General features: G+C 36.1%; 1 protein-coding gene across 1 annotated transcript in view; it reads right to left on the minus strand.

Moving 5' to 3' along the window:
- Positions 1 to 1972: 1972 nt before the first annotated feature.
- ZDHHC21 (zinc finger, DHHC-type containing 21) overlaps positions 1973 to 18345 on the minus strand; it is a 30077-nt gene continuing 13704 nt past the window's right edge. The window contains exons 5-7 of the mRNA XM_009587822.1: positions 17029 to 17145; positions 3110 to 3153; positions 1973 to 2580 (exon numbers count right to left, since the gene is read on the minus strand). Coding sequence (XP_009586117.1) covers positions 2448 to 2580; positions 3110 to 3153; positions 17029 to 17145 — 294 coding nt within the window. The 3' untranslated portion in view covers positions 1973 to 2447. The remainder of the gene's footprint in view (positions 2581 to 3109; positions 3154 to 17028; positions 17146 to 18345) is intronic.

An 18345-nucleotide genomic window follows, 5' to 3' on the forward strand; every position in this document is an offset into this window, starting at 1 on the left:
ACCGGAATACAGCACACGCGATGCCATTTGGGCTGCTTGCGGGTTTTTATCCCCACAGAGCAGGCAAAATTTAATGGTCCCACTACTCCACTGTGTATCACGTACAGAAATGAAATACACTGTTTACAACCAACGCTCCTACCGTCGAGCAGATTCTGCGTTACAGATTTGGTTCTCCATGCACGGTTAAATTTACAGAAACAATGATGCTAGAAAACAGAAAGAATAACCCAAAACACAGCACTATACCAGCTACTAGGAAGAAAAGCAACTCTATCCCAGCCGAAACCAGGACAGCCCCCACAGTGGATGTATCAAGAATCGTTAAATTCCTGATGGTCTTTCTTAATAAGCTTCAGAACTGTATGATCTGCTAACTATGGTAATTGATTAGCATGAAAAACTTTAAAAACTACTATGTTTCGCTCATGAAACAGATTTAAACATTGGCATGAAAACCAAAACTGCTATTATTCCCCTATGTGTTTCACAGAGACTATAACGCTGGAACTCCTTAAAAAAAGAGAGAATACAGCCATATATGTATATGTGCATTCTTCTTAATTTCAAGCACTGCTCCAGCCTTTCCATCCACTTTCCTCAAGCTTTCCTTTGTTTAAATATTGCTGTCAATACTATCTTAAAGAAAGTCTAAACTCACGTCTAAAAATGCTGTGAAAAAAGCGGTTGAACATTAGGCTTGAAACTTAAATAAAAATATTGCATCTACTTTTAAAGGAGAGGGAAAGTAAAGTTGGTTCAATTGTTAGAAGTTTACAAAAGTTTAAAATTCAAGTGGTTTTTAAGATGCACCTTTTGGAACTTTCAATGGATCATCAAAATCTGTTAATTCAATAAGGGGACACCCAACATTGACACTGACCATAATGAGCTGATCTCAGAGAGCTGATCTTAAAAGAGCTGATCTAAAAATTCATTATGAATGCCACTAAGCAGTTGATCTAAAAATTCATTATGAATAGCACTCATGACAAATCTAGCCCTCTGTTCACAATCAATCACTCTCTCCAAACACAACCTACGTATATTACATCCTGATTTTGTGCCTTTTATTATCCAGTTGCAGGGCTGTCATTTAAGGTGGATCCTAGTCCCGACAGGCTACACAACAAACACAGCAAGCAGCATAACTGAAAACACTGAAGCTGTGAATTTCTCAAAAAAATTCACAGAACTTTCAAAAATCACAAACATCTCATGCCGATATTTGTATCGATACAGAGGGCTATAATAAATTACACAATTTTTCGAGATACAGCGAAGCTGAGCCAGTACTTTGGGAATCATTGTCATTTTAGCAGATGTACTCTTAAGGACGCTTTCTTGGGTTAACGACTTCCATACTTAAAGGGCCCATAACAAGCTATCGTACATCAACAGAGTACCCTATTAAATCAGTTAATGTACTTTACTATACATGTTAGTAGCAAATATCTGCATTTATGTATAAATATTTTAAAATATTTTCACATATATTTCCCATATACAAACACTTAGACCAATTCCAGCTAATCATGAAAAAACAAAAGTAAATATAAAATTTATAACTTTATTGACAATATACTCTTCTTTATGGTACATTATGCTAACTAATTAAATCCGTATTTTTAAAAAGTAATCATTCTAGTATTTGCACCATACAACTTCTTTGTTGAATTATTGCAAAGAAATCCTCAGGACATAGGGAAAACATGCTTTCTATCTGCATATTTTACCCTGGAACATTTTATCACTTTTGTTGACATAAAGACATGAATATTTTTTTACTAAGATCATATCTACCCAGAAAGATAACTGTAAGACATAAGATCTCTCTATATAAACACATAAATTTACGTGTATTTATAAAAACCTCTCTGAGAAAGGTTTAGGAAGAAGTCTGCCTCAGTTTCAAATGTTACCTTTAATAGCGCGGTGCTGCAGGATTACTATTGCATATCATAAACAAATGGCAGTATCAGGGAATTTTAAACACATGTAGCAGAAAAAAGACATGAATATTATCTAGACAGACCTACTGATAAAAATACTAAAAAAAATTCAAGGCAGAATAAGACACTTAGTGGGAAAGCTAACAATCAATGTAAACTTCAGTGTTTCCTACCAAAAAAAAAAAAAAGCCAGTATCAAACAAATAGAGTAAGACTGCATTCCAGTCATTTGGTTTTGGTATTAACCTTAAAGACAAAATAAATCCCTTTGGAAAGCTAATCTGAAAGAAAATATGCCTAAAGTTAAACATATAACTTGTATTAATCTCGGAACAGAATAAAGACCACTATTAAAATAAAGCCTGGGGCACATTGTGATGCCTACGATTGGTGGGTGGATTTTAATTGACTTGAAGGCTGTCATAGTCCTATTATCATAAAACCTGTAACGCACTTCCAGCATGGAGGACCCATCTGTGCCCACCATCCATCTGTTCAGACGTGATTGGCGAAGTGGTAGGGAACTCGCAGTGGTTGCCTCTGCCTGAAAGGAATAAACCACAGGATCTTCCAGTGAGTGCCAAAAACTTCTGAGAAGGTCTGCTGCCACGGCTTTCGGGGCCTCGATCTACAGAAGACAGCATCATTAGTGAAAGACAGCATGCCCATGGTGCACTTCAGTCAGCTAGAACAATGCAGGTTGGCTGGGGATCCATTTCTGGACTCTGATGAATTGTGTCCCAGCATCACAAATACAGCTTTTCTTTCATTATGGCATGCAGCTGAGACTTAACTTCGGAGAACAGAAACTATCTGTGTCGTCAATCAACCGAAGGCAACTTTTGAAGCAGAGGAGAACCTCAGAATCAATGAAATGTATGTCAAGACACAGCAGAAAGTGTCTTTTGATCGGCACTTTTGAAAGAAAATATAGTTCCACTGGCTTTGGAAGGAATGGGAATAATGTGAGGCTACTTTGTGTACAACCATATTAAAAGATCAGTGAGCTGCTGCCGGAGATAGGAAGTACAAGGCACAGTACCATGCAAAATAATCCCAACAGTGCCTTCAGTTCCTTTTCTCTCTCACATAGTTAAAAAAAGCAGCTATTCCTTTAGCTATTCAGCAAATAAATGTAGAAATTTTACAGCACTTACATGTCTTCACAACAGTTTGACATTTTTTCTATACTGGTAGTGTCCTGTTGAAGAAAAGAAAACACAATGAAAAAGTATTTACTTACATTCCTAAGTATTAAAATGTCGTTATGAAAGAAACTAAATAAAGCAGGGAATGAATTCTTAGTGTACACTGCTTTGGCATTAGTCCAGTAGGTTACATATTACTCATATGCCATATTAGTTTTAAACAGCTGTGAGATTATATGTGCAAATTTACTCAGTCTGTTAAATGATTTTCACAAACATGATGTGAAACTATACCGTGTAGTTTTACTATGATAGCACATACCACAGAATGTCAACAACTTACAGCATTATTACAGTTAAAATTAATTCAGATATTACGATTAATTCATGGTACATTTAGAAGTTATGTGTGTAAGGTATACTCTTGCCATACTTTTCACAAGCACCCATTCCAGACTTGGAGTAGTCCTCTGAGATAACCACAGGAAAATTTAGTAAAATGCAACCATTAACAGATGTAGTATTTTGAAAAGCAGGAGCTATTAAGAAGTTTTAAAACAGTTACCTTCAGGAATATTGTAATGCAAACAGCACCACTAGGAATATACCATCAGTTTCACCCCTGCAGCTAACTCAATTAAATTCATACTTTACTTTTCTGAACATAATTAATTTAATGAGTCACAAAGTTTTATAATTAACAAATCCATTTAAGCTTAGATCATCCCCAAATAAAACTTTTAAAACTACCATCAACAGTACATTTTTCTTACTTTTGTGCTATATATTTAACAAAAATCTTGCTTTGTAAGTAGTATCACTTCAACTCCAGCAGTATTAGTGTTTTCAATGCACGTTAATAGTTCATTATGTCCCAAAATCTCTCATGAGGTCCAAAATACAATAATTGAAACATTTCTCCATCTCCATTTCTCCAATAGATTCCATCTCCTTTTCATGGCAACTTGCTATTTCCCTTTACTGTTCATTGATTTAGCCATGCACATAATGCACCTGTCAGATTACACTAGCATTTGAACGAAACCGAGAGCTAGTCTCTATTGTCCCAGCCATACACAGACACAAGGGCTGTGGTTCAATCAGGCTGCGACTTCTTTGTCATCTGGAAACCCCACCTAGCAATAAAACCATACTGTGTTCTTTGATTGTTCCTGCCATCAGTACATCCAATTCGGTGCAGCTACTGCTGGGATTCTGCCACCATCTTTCATAAAACTTTGAAGGGGAAGGGTGAAATGTGAGTGGGGAATAATGTACAGGAAGCTGCTTCCCTACTTCACCAGGCTTGGGTGGCCTCAACTCCCCTTGCCAAATTTTCTCCTTCTAAATCTGCTTCCCAGCTCTGATGAGTTTTGGAACAAGATCCCTTACCACATGCTAAACGGCAAAAATCTTAATTCTGCCCACAACCTACCCAGCTGAATTCCAGACGCACTATGGCAAGGAGAGAAGTCCCCTCTTCTCACGCCAACCCACCAGGATGCACAGGTTCTCCCGTTTGTGCAGAGAAGGCATGCCCACAGCAGACCACATAAACTAGTCTGGCCCCATCATCAGGTGGACTTGAACAACCGCGCAATAGTGAGAGAGGACAGGACTGGAAGAAGCAGGCTGTACATGCTGTCTGTTGTTTCAATTCCCGTAGATAAACTGCTTCTCCTCTCCACCTTATGGGCCTGTCCAGCGTGTTGCCCCTCACCTGGCACAGGTGGCAGGAAAGCATGACAAGACACAAACCATTCTCCTTGTTAGGGCAGGACCCGACTGCCAAGCGACATTCTGCTTCCTTGGCCTGGCTTTTTGTCCAACTCTGGTCAGAACAAACGCCACCTTTTCTGACCACAGAAAATCACACACAGCCTTCTGAATAAAAAGGACTATATAAACACAGATATTACTTCCATGACATTTCAGTGAGGTTGTAACAGCATTTTCATGAGAAAAAAATACTGTATTTGAGATTTTTGGAGGAATTCCCAGGTTGGGAACTGGTGGTGGCATGTTATCAAGACGTGAAAGATGATCATCAGGGTCTGCTTCTCTCAAAAATGTAACCTATTAAATAAATGAACTAAGTGAAAGCACCAAAACAGGAACTGCAGAAAATGACTGTAAGAAAAGACTGTCAATGATCCACACCTTTAAAACATACTAAGGATTTTAGTTGGATAGGAAGTTAAAGGACTTCCTTCCTTCCTTCCTTCTTCATCCATTAAGATGCCAACATCTACTTTAAAATAGTTTTGCTTTACAGTAAAGGAATTGGGACTAAGCAGTGAATCCTTTGCTTCTGGGATCCTTTTTCAGAATTAAAAAAAACTTTATAGGCACATTTTAAAAGCTGTGAACTAGGGCTGGAGGGAATGGGAGGAAACATCTCTCTCTGAAGTTTAGCTGCTTAACAAGTGCTGGTGACTGAATTTAAGAAACCAAATTCTCCTCACAGCTTCCCTCCCCCAACACTGCTGCCAAACAGCTGGGCTCATTTGAAATGTACTTTCATTTGAGAGTGAACCAATTTACCTTTTCACATGAAAGTGAGACTTCACAGCACCCCAGGAAACTCAGTAGCACCTCTGGAGACAGGAGAGGAAGGAGAGGGAGACGGCCACAGTTGAGTTTTAGCCTATTATTTAAGGCTTTCTTCTCAGACAGATTACATTTTCTTCTTTTGAAGACAGGAGGACCAGAATAACCACTATTCTGAATGACAAGGTGTTCTGTTCATTAACACATCTCATGAATGGCTTTCAACTAGAATATCATCTGTCTTAGTTATGCATTTGATGCATATCAAGGTTTTGCTACAACATCACTATTACTGTGTTCAGCCTAAGAGGCTTTGGCTGTCTGCATCTACTATCAGCTTGGATTACTATTAATACAAATAGAACTCTCCAAGATTTTTTTTCCCCAGACTCACAGCTAATGCTGATGTTAAAATCTTTTGGAGAATTGGCACTCATCCAAAAGTTGAAAATAACTTGGTATGAGCAAACATGGCGTATCTATCGAGTCCTAGTAATCTCTGACTCCAAAAATCCCATAAAATTTACAATTGCATACAAGACAAAATTGACTAACCCATAACTGATTAATTTCACATGATGGGTCATCTGGACCCCCAAAGTCATCATCCAGATTGGAAACAACTATTGCTCCTGCACCTGGTTATTCAGAGACACATATCCACTGATAAGCATCTTAAAGCAACTGGTAAAAAAAATCATACCTTAGTGAGAAAGGCAAAAGAAATTAGAGGAAATAAACACAGCAATCATTAACACCATATCACTTTAAAACAAGAGGAAAAGGGCAAAGGATTCAAATTCTGCTGAGGGAATGAGGAATGGGGTTTTTTTGCTTTGAGGACTTACTACAAGTCTGCAAGAGCAGCTTGTCTAAGTGAAATAAGCTACTGCCACAGCTAACTGCTACAAGAGGAATGGAGAGACATATGCAAGAGCACTGACTGAATTCTGCAGAGCAACTTAAGATTAATTTGCAAATGAATGCACCTGTGTTAGCTATTAAGAGAAATGTATCTTTCACATCTATCTATTTTTAATTAGCATAACCAACTGCCTGAAAAAACAGTTTTTTTAAAAAGATCACATGCACTGTTTAACAAACTGTGCTACAGGATGGGATTCATCATGAACTAATTTATCATGGAAGAAGCACATGGAAAGAATATTTTCCACTTACTGATTCAAGTTTTCCAAAGGAGATGCTGAGATTTGTAACTCACAGGACTAACTTCAAAGCCACAATCTCTCGTTCAATTTTTCTTCTGTGTTTGCTTAAAGTGATGTGTAATCAACACAGCTCTATTTAATACTAGCTCTATTTAATAATTGCAATAGAAGAATGTAAGCATTATGCCATGCCTTCTTAATATAGTATTTTCAAATACTCAGTATATAAGAATCAGCAGAAAAGTACGATAAATCAGAAAGAGAAAAAACAAACAAAACCTGCAAGCCTTCCTGGATTTGCAGCCACTGCTATAATCCGAAAGTGCAAGACAACACATCCTCTATCTCAACAATATACTTTTTCATTCCTTCTACCTAACATCCTTTCATTGTGTGTATGTAAATGACAGGTGAGCAACTGAAGAACATAAAATACTGAACATCTCATAGAAAGAATACTTCATATTTCAGAAATCTTCCTTTTTGGCATTAATTACATTTTGGGTTTACATTTGGCCACTTTTTAGCATTGTTTTCTTAATCTCGACTTCTCACATAAGATAGTATGATTAATTTTACCAATTACAGTTAGGTTCAGCCTGAAAATTACTAGCTCAGTTTTAACTTTAAATCCCTAAATCAGAGAATTGTGTGCAAAATGAAAAATGAAGCTACACTATGTTATAGCTAGGGAATACTCCTACATTCCTCTATGCTCTGATTAATTTACTTAAATAGATTTCCAATATATTTGTCAGATATTAGAAAACTATTCTATGAAAACATCTGATAACAAATTAGGAACACACCTACAAAGAAGATGATACAAACAGATCTCTTTTCTTCAGTCAAAATTGTGTGTTAGGTGCAGATAGCTGCATGACAGCAAGACACGTGACAAAACGTATTATTTTTCTTAATACTTACCAATACCTTAAGACAAAAATATTAAGAAAAAAACGCTCAAGAAGGCTAGCTGTTGACCTTCCTCACACAGAAGCCATTTTAATGGTCTGACATCTAAATTTGACAAGCAACATTTAAACAAAATATACTCAGCCCCCAGAACACTCAAACATCATTATTATAGTTACTTATTTTTAATTGGTTAAAGGTACTTCCTTTACTATTTAGAAAAATAACTGAGTTGTAAAAGGACTTCTTCCTTGAGTGATGAACAGGGGATATTTTTGGCATGATATTTTTGACTCTCTGCACAGTATAAAATCTCTTCGACTAAATTTTCTAACTTACCCTTTTCCTTAATAATATTGTAAATAATTAATTTCAATAAAAGTATTCCCACTTCACCTAAAACCATGTAGTGATCTAAATAAAACAGATGAGATCTTTTGCCACTTAGTGTATCTTACACTTGAATTTATTCTTACATTTTAAATAGCTCATGAAAGAGGTTTTTTTAAATTAACTAAAATTTTATTTTGATGGTAAACAGGTGTTTAAGACTGTCAGGATACATTCATTAAAAATGTTAAACCAATTGCTAGTCTATTTGAGAAAAATAAGGTAAAGATACAGAAGATTAACTAGTTAACAAAATCCCGTTCAAAGACCAGGACATCACTAATTCCTGACAATTTAATTTATAGGACATTATGCAGTCTTCTAATAGGACACTTACCTATAGGTGGATTAAAGGTAGAGACAGGAAAAGGGGAAGGTATAAGAATAATCGGGAAGATACAGACAGACAACGTTAACATGAACAACTGCTACATCTCTAATTTCAAATTGCTATTTGGGTTTATATTTTATATGCCTTTTGCTCTCCCTCTACAATTACTTTATATCTTACACTTTGTTATAGCCAGGTAAAGAATATGTTTGCCTGGGATTCCTAATTTCCCCTTCCAACCCTAATTTCTTCTGTGCTAAACTTAATTATGAGGATTAATAGTTCTTGATTGCATTTCTGCCATGTTTGAAAAAACAGGAAAAGCCCTTAGTATTTCACTAATCAAAACAGTATTTAATAGATTATCTGATTAAAGATATGATTAAAAATATTTTTAAGATACTTATTTTTAAAGACAAAAAGCATTTTAGCACAACTAGATCACTTGTGCACTCTGTATATTAAAACAGCAATAGAACAACATTACGAAACATGCAAAGAATTAAAAAGCCTTTGGTTTTATTAATAGAATAACTGCAGTTATATTTTCATTATTTTGCATTTCAACCTTCGTAAAATTTTGTCTGACTTACTGATTACACAAAGAATTTTAAATTTTTCACTGGCATTTTTATTGTTTGCATTTCATTTTTGCATTATACCATTAAATAAAATTATACTCCTAAAGAAAATTAACTGCTTTAAAATATTCCTTCGGGATAAATATATCAGAAAATTAATTTGTACAATTTCCATCTTTTTCTGATTTCCTTAAAAGGAAGTTTTTGTCCTTTTGAGAAGAAAAGAAGCCCTGAGCAAAATGCATAATGTTCCTTACTACATGCTTACTGTAAGTATCAGTTACGCTAAACAAGATAGTTAAAATACACAAATTAGTAAGTTCAAGACGTTCATGTGGAGATGGATCTGTTTAGAAGAACATCAAAAAATAGCTAGTGAAACACGTTTGCTACCTGAAGGTGAAAAGGAGAAACTGCAACAATAATAAAACATAGCACTTAACAAATATGAACATTTAAAAATGCTTCTAAGAGGAAAAATTTATGTGGTAGGCATCATATTGTGCCCCAGATAGACTGTTGAACACCAGCTGTTAAACTATTTTCCCTTCCATCCTCCCCAAAGCAAATAAAGGGAAATCTCTCTCTACCACATCCACACAGTACTGATGCACCAGGATATTGGCATATCACTGTACACCATTCAAACAGTTAATTAACAGGAACCCCCGGTAGCATTAATTAAATTAATAAAATCACTGTCCACTTAGTTTATGATAATATATCCACTACCTTGCACAGAGACCACATGGTATCTACTAAATTTATAAAAGCCCATCCATTCATGGTTCTGCCCCAGAGAAACAAGTTAATTACTAAATAATTTTAAGGAAAAGTTTTTCTCTGCAATACTAACACACAAAAATCACATAAAATCATACTTGATGGACTGTAGTGGAAAAATGAAGAAAATTTCTTTAATTCTATGTAAATACTTCGTTAGAACATATGGAAAAATGAAAACACAAACTGTTTAGTGTTTGAAATGAAAAACAATCAAAGGTAATCCTTTAAAATTAGGGTTCAGATTAGTCTCTGCAAAGGATGCTGTTTAACTGAAACATCTGGTAGTGTTATGTTGAGAGACAGGCCTTTTTTAACTTTGGAAATGAGATTAGTAGATCAGTTATTTGTAAGTGTCCAAGTAATTTCTAATTATTTTATCTGGGTCACAGATAATCTGCTTTTACAGGGCTCCCACAATGACATCAGAGGATCACTGCTGAACTGATTATCCTGTTACCTTCCACCATCCATGGGAAGACGGGATTTTCCTTTTGTACAGAGGAAGAGAAAGAAGCGGCTGATTGCTTCAGACAGGTGGCAGCCAACAAAATAAAGAACACAGATCCTGAGAGAAGAAAACCTCACATATGCAAAAGGTACCAGCCTTAAAAAAGGTCAGCAAATTGAGTATTTCTTAGCAGTGTCTGGTGCAATTTAAAACCTCACTAGTTATGAACAAATATCAAAATAATCAGACAAGCCATTGTTTAAAAAAGCATGGCATATTATTTATTACTTGTTCGACAGTAATGCCTTGTAGATCAAACATAACCGATGTCAGAATCTTACTGTATAAATAGAAAAACTGGTTTTTAACATCATTTAACTGTTGAAGTGACATGAAAGACATACAGAAGTACTTTCTTAAAGCAAAAATGCAACATGAGCAAGAGAAATGCAAATGCCAGGGCTGGTCTTGTACTAATATACACACAAGCATCCTGACAGTTCCACCTTTTTAAAAGACCCTGAATTGCAGCTCTTTACCTCCTACAATCATAAATTAGAAGCCAAAGCAAATGTAGTTGATAAAAGAGACTTCTTTTTTTCTAGGTGAATTTACGCCTTTTCCTATGAATAAATGAATAAATAGGCTAGTTATGCATTTTTTAGGCAAACAAGCGTCTGTTACATATAAAAATATAATGAGAGAGGACTTCTTAAAAAACATATGTCAAGAAAATATGTCTTGAGAAAGCAAGCAATTTTCTGGATACCATTTGATTTAGCTTCCAATTAAATTTTATTATTTGATGTAACTACAGAAAAAAAGTAATTGGAAATAAAATTGAGTAACACAGATATGTGCTCCTCAAGATTTTCTCCTAGGTTAAGTGCAAATTATTATTTTCTAGATAAACTTTGCATTTGCCATTGCAATACAATGTCATTAATAGGTATAGGTAGTAGTTGCACAAGATAGTATATGTTTTGGATGTTTTTAGTGGAAAGTTTTAAAATTTTCTGAAATGGAATTATCTCAAGCAAAATGATAACTTACCTATAAATAGTATTTTTACTATTTATGACAAAGCACCAAATAAAAAACCACCTCTCTACCTTCATGGAGTTTGAAAGTGTCTATACTAGAGCTATCTTCTAATCCTGCAGTGGTTGAGGCAAAAGAGGAATAATTGCTTGCAGGAGTAGAAGCAGCTAGAAGTAGTCTGAAGCAAGGGGTACGAATAGTATATATTAAAAAAAAAATGTTATTCTCAGTAGGAGAACATTTAGTTTTTCTAGGATGCAGCTGACAAAAATCTTTTTTTGTTGGGTTTTTTTTTTTTACTTATCCTAAGCTTGCTTTTACTTCTCAAGCAAAGTCATTAAAAAACACCATGCTGCCTGGGAATGTAAGAATACAGGCTCATTTCCAGTTAAGGAATATAAAATTCAAATTTGCACTACAAGCAGTGACAGGGAATAGAGGACTGGCAAAGCAAGCACCAAGCATGGAAGATAAGCAGGCCTTCAATATAAATGCATGATCATTTTGGAGATTACATCAGACAGTGCTTTTTTCATGGGTGAAACTAATTTATTCCACCCAGTTCTCTAGAAACATGAAAATTATAAGTAAGAAGACCAATTGTTCTGCTGAGATTTTAAGAAAAGTATCTTCTTAGGATCCTAGAGTTCCTAAATTAGGATCTTAAATTTCTCTCTATTTCTATAACAGAAAACTTACTAGAGAGAACTCAGATACCTCTATTTCCAAAGTATCCAAAGAAAAGTTCCCCAAGAGCAATCTCAGGTACATACTGGAAGAAGTGTTAAAATTCAGAATGATGATGAGAGAAAAGGCAAACTGAATTTGGGGAAAGCAACTGGAGAAGGAGGAAGAAGACAGCCATGTGCCCCTTCTGCTACAAGTGTGTTTCACATATGCTAGTTTCTAGGGAGAAAGCACTAATCCCATATAGAGAGGCCACCTCAGCTGCTCTCCTCTTCATCAAAACAATTCATGTCAAAAGTTCCTCTAAGGACAGTTTTTGTCAACCAGCTGTTCTCCTCTCATTGTAGGAAGTCACCTCCCTTGCTCTTTGGCTTCCTTGACCTCCAGATGAGATATGAATAGCCTTGTGCTAATGATACCCTAAAAGGGATACCACAATAAGAGGTGGTAAACCTACTCAGAGAAATTACTGCATGTTCGGTAACTTGGTCTATTAATCACCTTTTCAAGCAGTACAGCCTTAAGAACATTCTCTACGTAAGAGCCAAATTTGAGCACACAAGTTACAAAGTTTTCATTTTTACCAGAGAGCAGATTTTTTCCAAGCATCTTGGTATCTGCTGAACACACATGAAACAGGATAATAGCAGTTTACATGCATTTTCTTCTTAAAGAATTTTTACATAATGGATCTACTGTTATAACCAATGGGAGTTATGCAGTGATAGGCACAGAAGATCAGTCAACTGCACAACACCACTGAATTTTGGGAAGTGCCAGCACATACAGCAGAATATTGCGCCTGCACTTCACAATGTGCTTCTTTGCTTTCCTGTTTCAGCTACTGCCCTGTTCCAGAAAAACATGCTGCAGTATATCAGCTATATCCTTTCCATTACATGTTCAGTTGGACAACATTTTTTGACTTCTGAAAAAATTTATCAAAGAGGAGAAAATGCCAGTACTTCCCCTTAAAATCCTATGAAAAACTTCTGCTCGTTCTTATGGCTTGTCAAGCTATCACTTAGCTCAATTCTAGTAAAGAGCAATGATGCTTATAAAAATGCTGTATACAAAGATCACTTAATGCAAATTAATTCCATACGTTTAACTTCATCTACCTTGCTGCAGTGGCAAAAGGATAAACTTCTGTAAACATGAACAGCACGAGTGCTCTGACCTAGGGTACATACCACGCTTCGTAATGCATGCTACGTTCCAATCATTCACATTTGAGCAGAGCCAACAGACTGAGGAAATCAACCATAAACAATGAAGCACAAAGTTGCCATTTCAGGTCCTAGTTCCTTATTACTGATGGTGCTAAAGGAGGACAAAATAACTCTGTGGTTTCATTATCCCAAGTTGCTTCTGTGAGACCAACAGTAAGCAGAGCACATTCTGTGTATGTAGAAGATACTGAAAGACTGAGAACTGGGGATTTTTTTAATATACACGTGCAATATTCCTGGAAGAAGTTAGCCTTAGCTTTATATTAGTTAGAAGAAACAGAAACTATTGGCTTGGTTTCTGGAAAATTATATCATGACGGTCAAGCAAGTTTACCTTATGGAGAATCAGGAAGTTTCACTACAAAAGGGTCACAGTTTGATAAATCTTGAGTTTATTTTTCTTTCCAAAAATACAATTTTGGCAGCATTTGAAATATAGGTAAATAATGTTAAACCCCAACAAACCTGAACTTGCTGGACTCATTTAGCAACAGTATGTATCAGCCAAAGTTTAGATCACAGAGCTGCAATGCTGGTAACTTTTATCCAGGAGCTGTGGAACTAATCTTGGCTTGATGTTAAACTGCAAACACAGGCATGCAGCATGAACTAGGAAAATGTTCATTATCTGTTTTCCTGTACAAGCACAAGTAAGAGCTGCTCTGCTTCATCTTTTTCAGAAGGCCCATGCTCTTGTCCACCTCTCTTGCGCACATCTTTGGGCAGCTTCAGCAATCACTGAAATTAATGCTCTCAAAAATAGCTACGGAGCAATCAATATAGCATGAATGCTTTAACTGTGCATATCTATGCCTTCAAGAGTTCAAGTTTCTTTTAAATTAACCTCAAGTCTGCACTATTGCACTTCAATGATTGTGTTCTGCTGTTATACAAATTTTGATCTGTACCTTATACTCAGTTAAGCTTAATTTCATCATTAATTCATTATTTTAAATAGAGCTCATTTCAGATCAATTTGCTTAGTTTGTACAGGAAGGTTAGATGCTGAACAGTAACTCTAGCACAGTACACAGTAGGAGCACCGCTGTCTCTTAGTGATCACGGGTCATTGCTTCTACAGGACTTTAATGTCTTCCACACTGTGCACTCAGCACTGTAAGTGGGTATACCAGTTTCTTCGTTTCCCTATTCTATGCATCACAGGTGTGTCTTTGGGGAGTCTGCAAGAAACTACTCACTCACCTGCAGCTGTCTCCTCTGCCTAGCCCAAGCTAGGCTAGCTTCTGGCTAGCCAAAGCTGACAGTAAGTGCTGATGGGGGAAGCAAATCCCCACACTACAATGCTGACAATCAAAAACCATTTGTACAGAAAGATTTTCTGACACAACTTGCAAACTAAGCACAACCTCACCAAACAGATCTGGCTTTGTTCATTTGAAGTCTGACTAGTTATTCCTACGCAGATTTCCTCAAAATGACTGTATTGTTTATCCTTGCCAATTCTATACTCGTGAAGAAAGGAATGAAAAGGAAGAAGACGATTGTGCTGCTGGTATGGAAATCCTTTGAGCAGGGGATGGATTAGATGACCTACGTTCTTCAATGAGTCAACGCAGCAGCATCCACATGGTGTGAATGAATTAGAATTTGGAGATCCCAGTAATGGATTTCTAATTCCTCAGCAATCCCAACCCAACAATCCCAAACCTAAAAACTTGTCCATATGAGGCAAGCACAATAGCTCCTCTGCTACAGGAGGAGGCCCTAATGCAGTAGATCTGTACTTTCCAGCATCTGCCTCTCATAGTCCATCCATATCCGCAATTACGAGTGGTGTGTTTGTTTCACGAAGTTTGGCAAAGAGGACAAGAGAGTATCCAGGCATACTGCAGTTCAGTGATCCACAGAATTATTATTCGAGCACACAAAAGGAGGCTGGACTTGAAAATGCTATTAGCCCACATCTGTTCCAGGGTAGTGGCCAGCTCAGTAAGTGCAATGAGACATACTTCACAGTGTATTATATAACTGACATAGAATAAAGGGGCTTTACTGCACTTTATAAGAGTTGGCAGTGGTGGTAGCAGCCTGACAGTTTTAAGGCTCAGAACGGTGAAAGAACATACTGGGAATTCATGCCTGTTGCAGAGGCAGCACAGTTGGTACCCTGTGTCAGAACAGAAATGTCCCAAGTTTCTGACACAATCAGGTTCAGTCTGAGAGTTTTTATTTCATGTCTGCTAATAGTATCTGAATGGATGCTGATGGCCACTACCAAAATTTAGTTCAGCTTCTGGTAGCACACAGAACAGAATAGTAGACTTAGGTTTTGTTCTTTCTTTTCTTCTGTATCATTTCTGTGTTTTAGTGTAGTATCGTATGGCTTTTTGTTCCTTTTCACATATCCATTTAACAGAGACTAAAAAGACATCCATATTTCAGCATCTGAACTCTAAGGCGCTCTGAGTTTCTGTCTCTCCCACTACTGGGAGTGAGGGTGAACAGAATTTAGATGTCTGCACCACTTCAGCTAGATACCCAGCAGGGCATAGCATTGGATTAGAAAAAAAATCGCAACTCTAGATGATGCAGACACAAAGGTTGTGTGCCAGCATTTAAACAGGGAGGTGAGAATCTGTCAGCAAAACCCGTGAAGAGAAATCAGGCACAGAGTAAAGGGCACAAAGGTAAATCTGTAGACCCGGGGCTTGACAGAAAGTGCAGAAAGCAGTCTGGTAGAGCAGCTGGAGGATGGCAAAAATAATACACAGCATAGCTACAGTCACACAAAGAGCAGTAAAGTTATGTAAAGGTACAACAATAAAAACAATAAGCAATTAATACAATAAAAACAATAAGCAATATTATTGTTTTATCTAACAGAAGGAAAAACTATACAGTAATTTTTGTCCTTTATTCCATACAAAGAAATTACATAATAGAGTTAGGAGGTTTTCCATTATGCACCTACATCTAATACTGTGTAAACCCTCATAATCCCAAAATGAAATCTCAGGCAGATCTCAATCAGTCGTAGTCACCAAGATGCTATCATCTTGTACGTTATTGTCTTTAAAAAGAAGTTTTGCAGGCCAGGTCATACACCCTTTCAGACATGTATAGATGCAACTAATGTACTCTCTGTTCAACACGGCAGTACTTCAAACACTTCTATGGATTCTCAAGATAACTTTAAAGAATTCACTGGCAGTAATTAACTTCTAATATACAGAATAGGATGTTACAGCAACAAAAGCTTGTTTCTTGTAGATATTTATTACCTTCCCAAATTCATTTAACTGGAAAATTTTTCCATGCAGAGGATTTTTTTTCTGTACTTTTAAATATAGAATATGCATTTGGACTGTAAATTGTACATGATTCCATTCCAGTTTAGTAACTGAAGAGATTGAACGTAAGCATATTTATTAAAATACTTAACAAAAAGTCTGTGTTCTCAGAAGGTATGATTTATCAGTGGGCCTCACTGTCACAAAGAATAGTGAGACCAGGGGACATAAGAATTTAAAACAAAAACAAAACTCAAAACCCACAAATACGTACCTTGAACACTGCACAATTCCAGGACAATGTATAGTTTTATTTTACTAATATAAATCAGGAAATTTCCTTGATAGATGACTTATTAGACACTTGTTTGTTAGAAGGCTTCTTAAGATTTCCTTGAAGACAAGAGTCGTGACAGAGCACATACCAAACAGATGCCTCATAGTGCAAGTGCTTCCCTATTCTTTCCTTAAACGCAATCTGCTCTTCTGCTTTTATTAATTTTATTGAAAATAAAACTAATATATATTTCTAAAATTAGATACTTACAGTGAAAATACCCATTAGCTGAGTGTAAAAGAGTCCACTTATTCCACCTAATATTATTAGACCCATGAAGGCAGATATTCTTAGGAGAGCAAGTTCATGTCTAAACACAAAAACATCCTAGAACAAGACAGAAAGAAGAGAAAGACTTTAACACTTACAAATTAATTTAAGTCTTTGAACCAACTGGAAATACTAGATAAGGGCTGTTCCCGAAGACTTACAGATAAAGGCAAATTCTGGGTTTTTGAGCTACATTGCAAATCATTGATACATTTACGTGCTAAAATTATAAACCAATAATCTTTTATTTATACATGTAAACAGATGGGGTTTTTTTGCCAGACTGTTAAAAAGCCTCATTCAGGTAGTTAATGTTTGGGAATAGATCGAGCTCAAATGGGTTATTCCTGAATCTTCCATGTCACACTGTGCCAGATTGCTACACACAAGCTCCAAAACATAAGAAAACCATTCTGTTAAACAGTCTGATTTATAAGACTCCTGTATCTCGGCTCCCAGCCACAGCAAATTTCATTTTAACATCACTTCTTTTGTAATAAAAATAACAACATTCCTAGCTTGACTCTTGAAGATGGTACCTACAAAATCCAAGTATCTGTATTGCATTGGTCTCACTGTAATGCTGTCTATTATTGAACATAAACTTTCTTTTAAATTTTGGCCTTAAGTGGATTATTATAACTTCGGATATGGGTGCACAACCAAGTTGCCTCAGGGTACAGGAGAACATCAATTTACTGTATCAGCTGCTCTGGAAAGCTCTTACCCAGCAGAAAATATGAAAAGTGTAAGAGAGTTTTATACATCTTTTTCAAAGGATAAACCACCTTACTTTTAGCACAGGAAAATATTTGTACATGGCAGTTACTGTAGATGTACTGCAAGTTCACACCCCATCTTACCCTTGGATAATGAGTTAATGCACCCATTCTCTTATTTATAAGTTACTATTATGTTCTCAAGGCTGCCTTTTGAATGTACACATCTGTTTTTCTGCTTAGAAAAGCCAGATCACAGCAGGAAACTATTAAAACCTTTCAAGTAAACTTTAAATTACAACCCAGAACATAAAAGTGAACTGAATGAAAAAAAAAACAAACCCACTGCTTTTGAACTTTCCTTCTTTACGTTCAACCAGTAGGATTTAAGGAAGAAGAATTCTTAGATTCAGGAATACTGGGTTTTAATTAAACAGAGAATAGTTAAAGCAAATTATATTTAGTAAAAAAATCTAATTTTAGATTTTAATTATTTCAACGAAAGTTCAAAATATAAACCCAGGAAAAAAGTTTATAC

The sequence above is a fragment of the Fulmarus glacialis genome, unplaced genomic scaffold (genome assembly GCF_000690835.1).
Source record: "Fulmarus glacialis isolate BGI_N327 unplaced genomic scaffold, ASM69083v1 Scaffold8141, whole genome shotgun sequence".
Taxonomy (NCBI): domain Eukaryota; kingdom Metazoa; phylum Chordata; class Aves; order Procellariiformes; family Procellariidae; genus Fulmarus; species Fulmarus glacialis.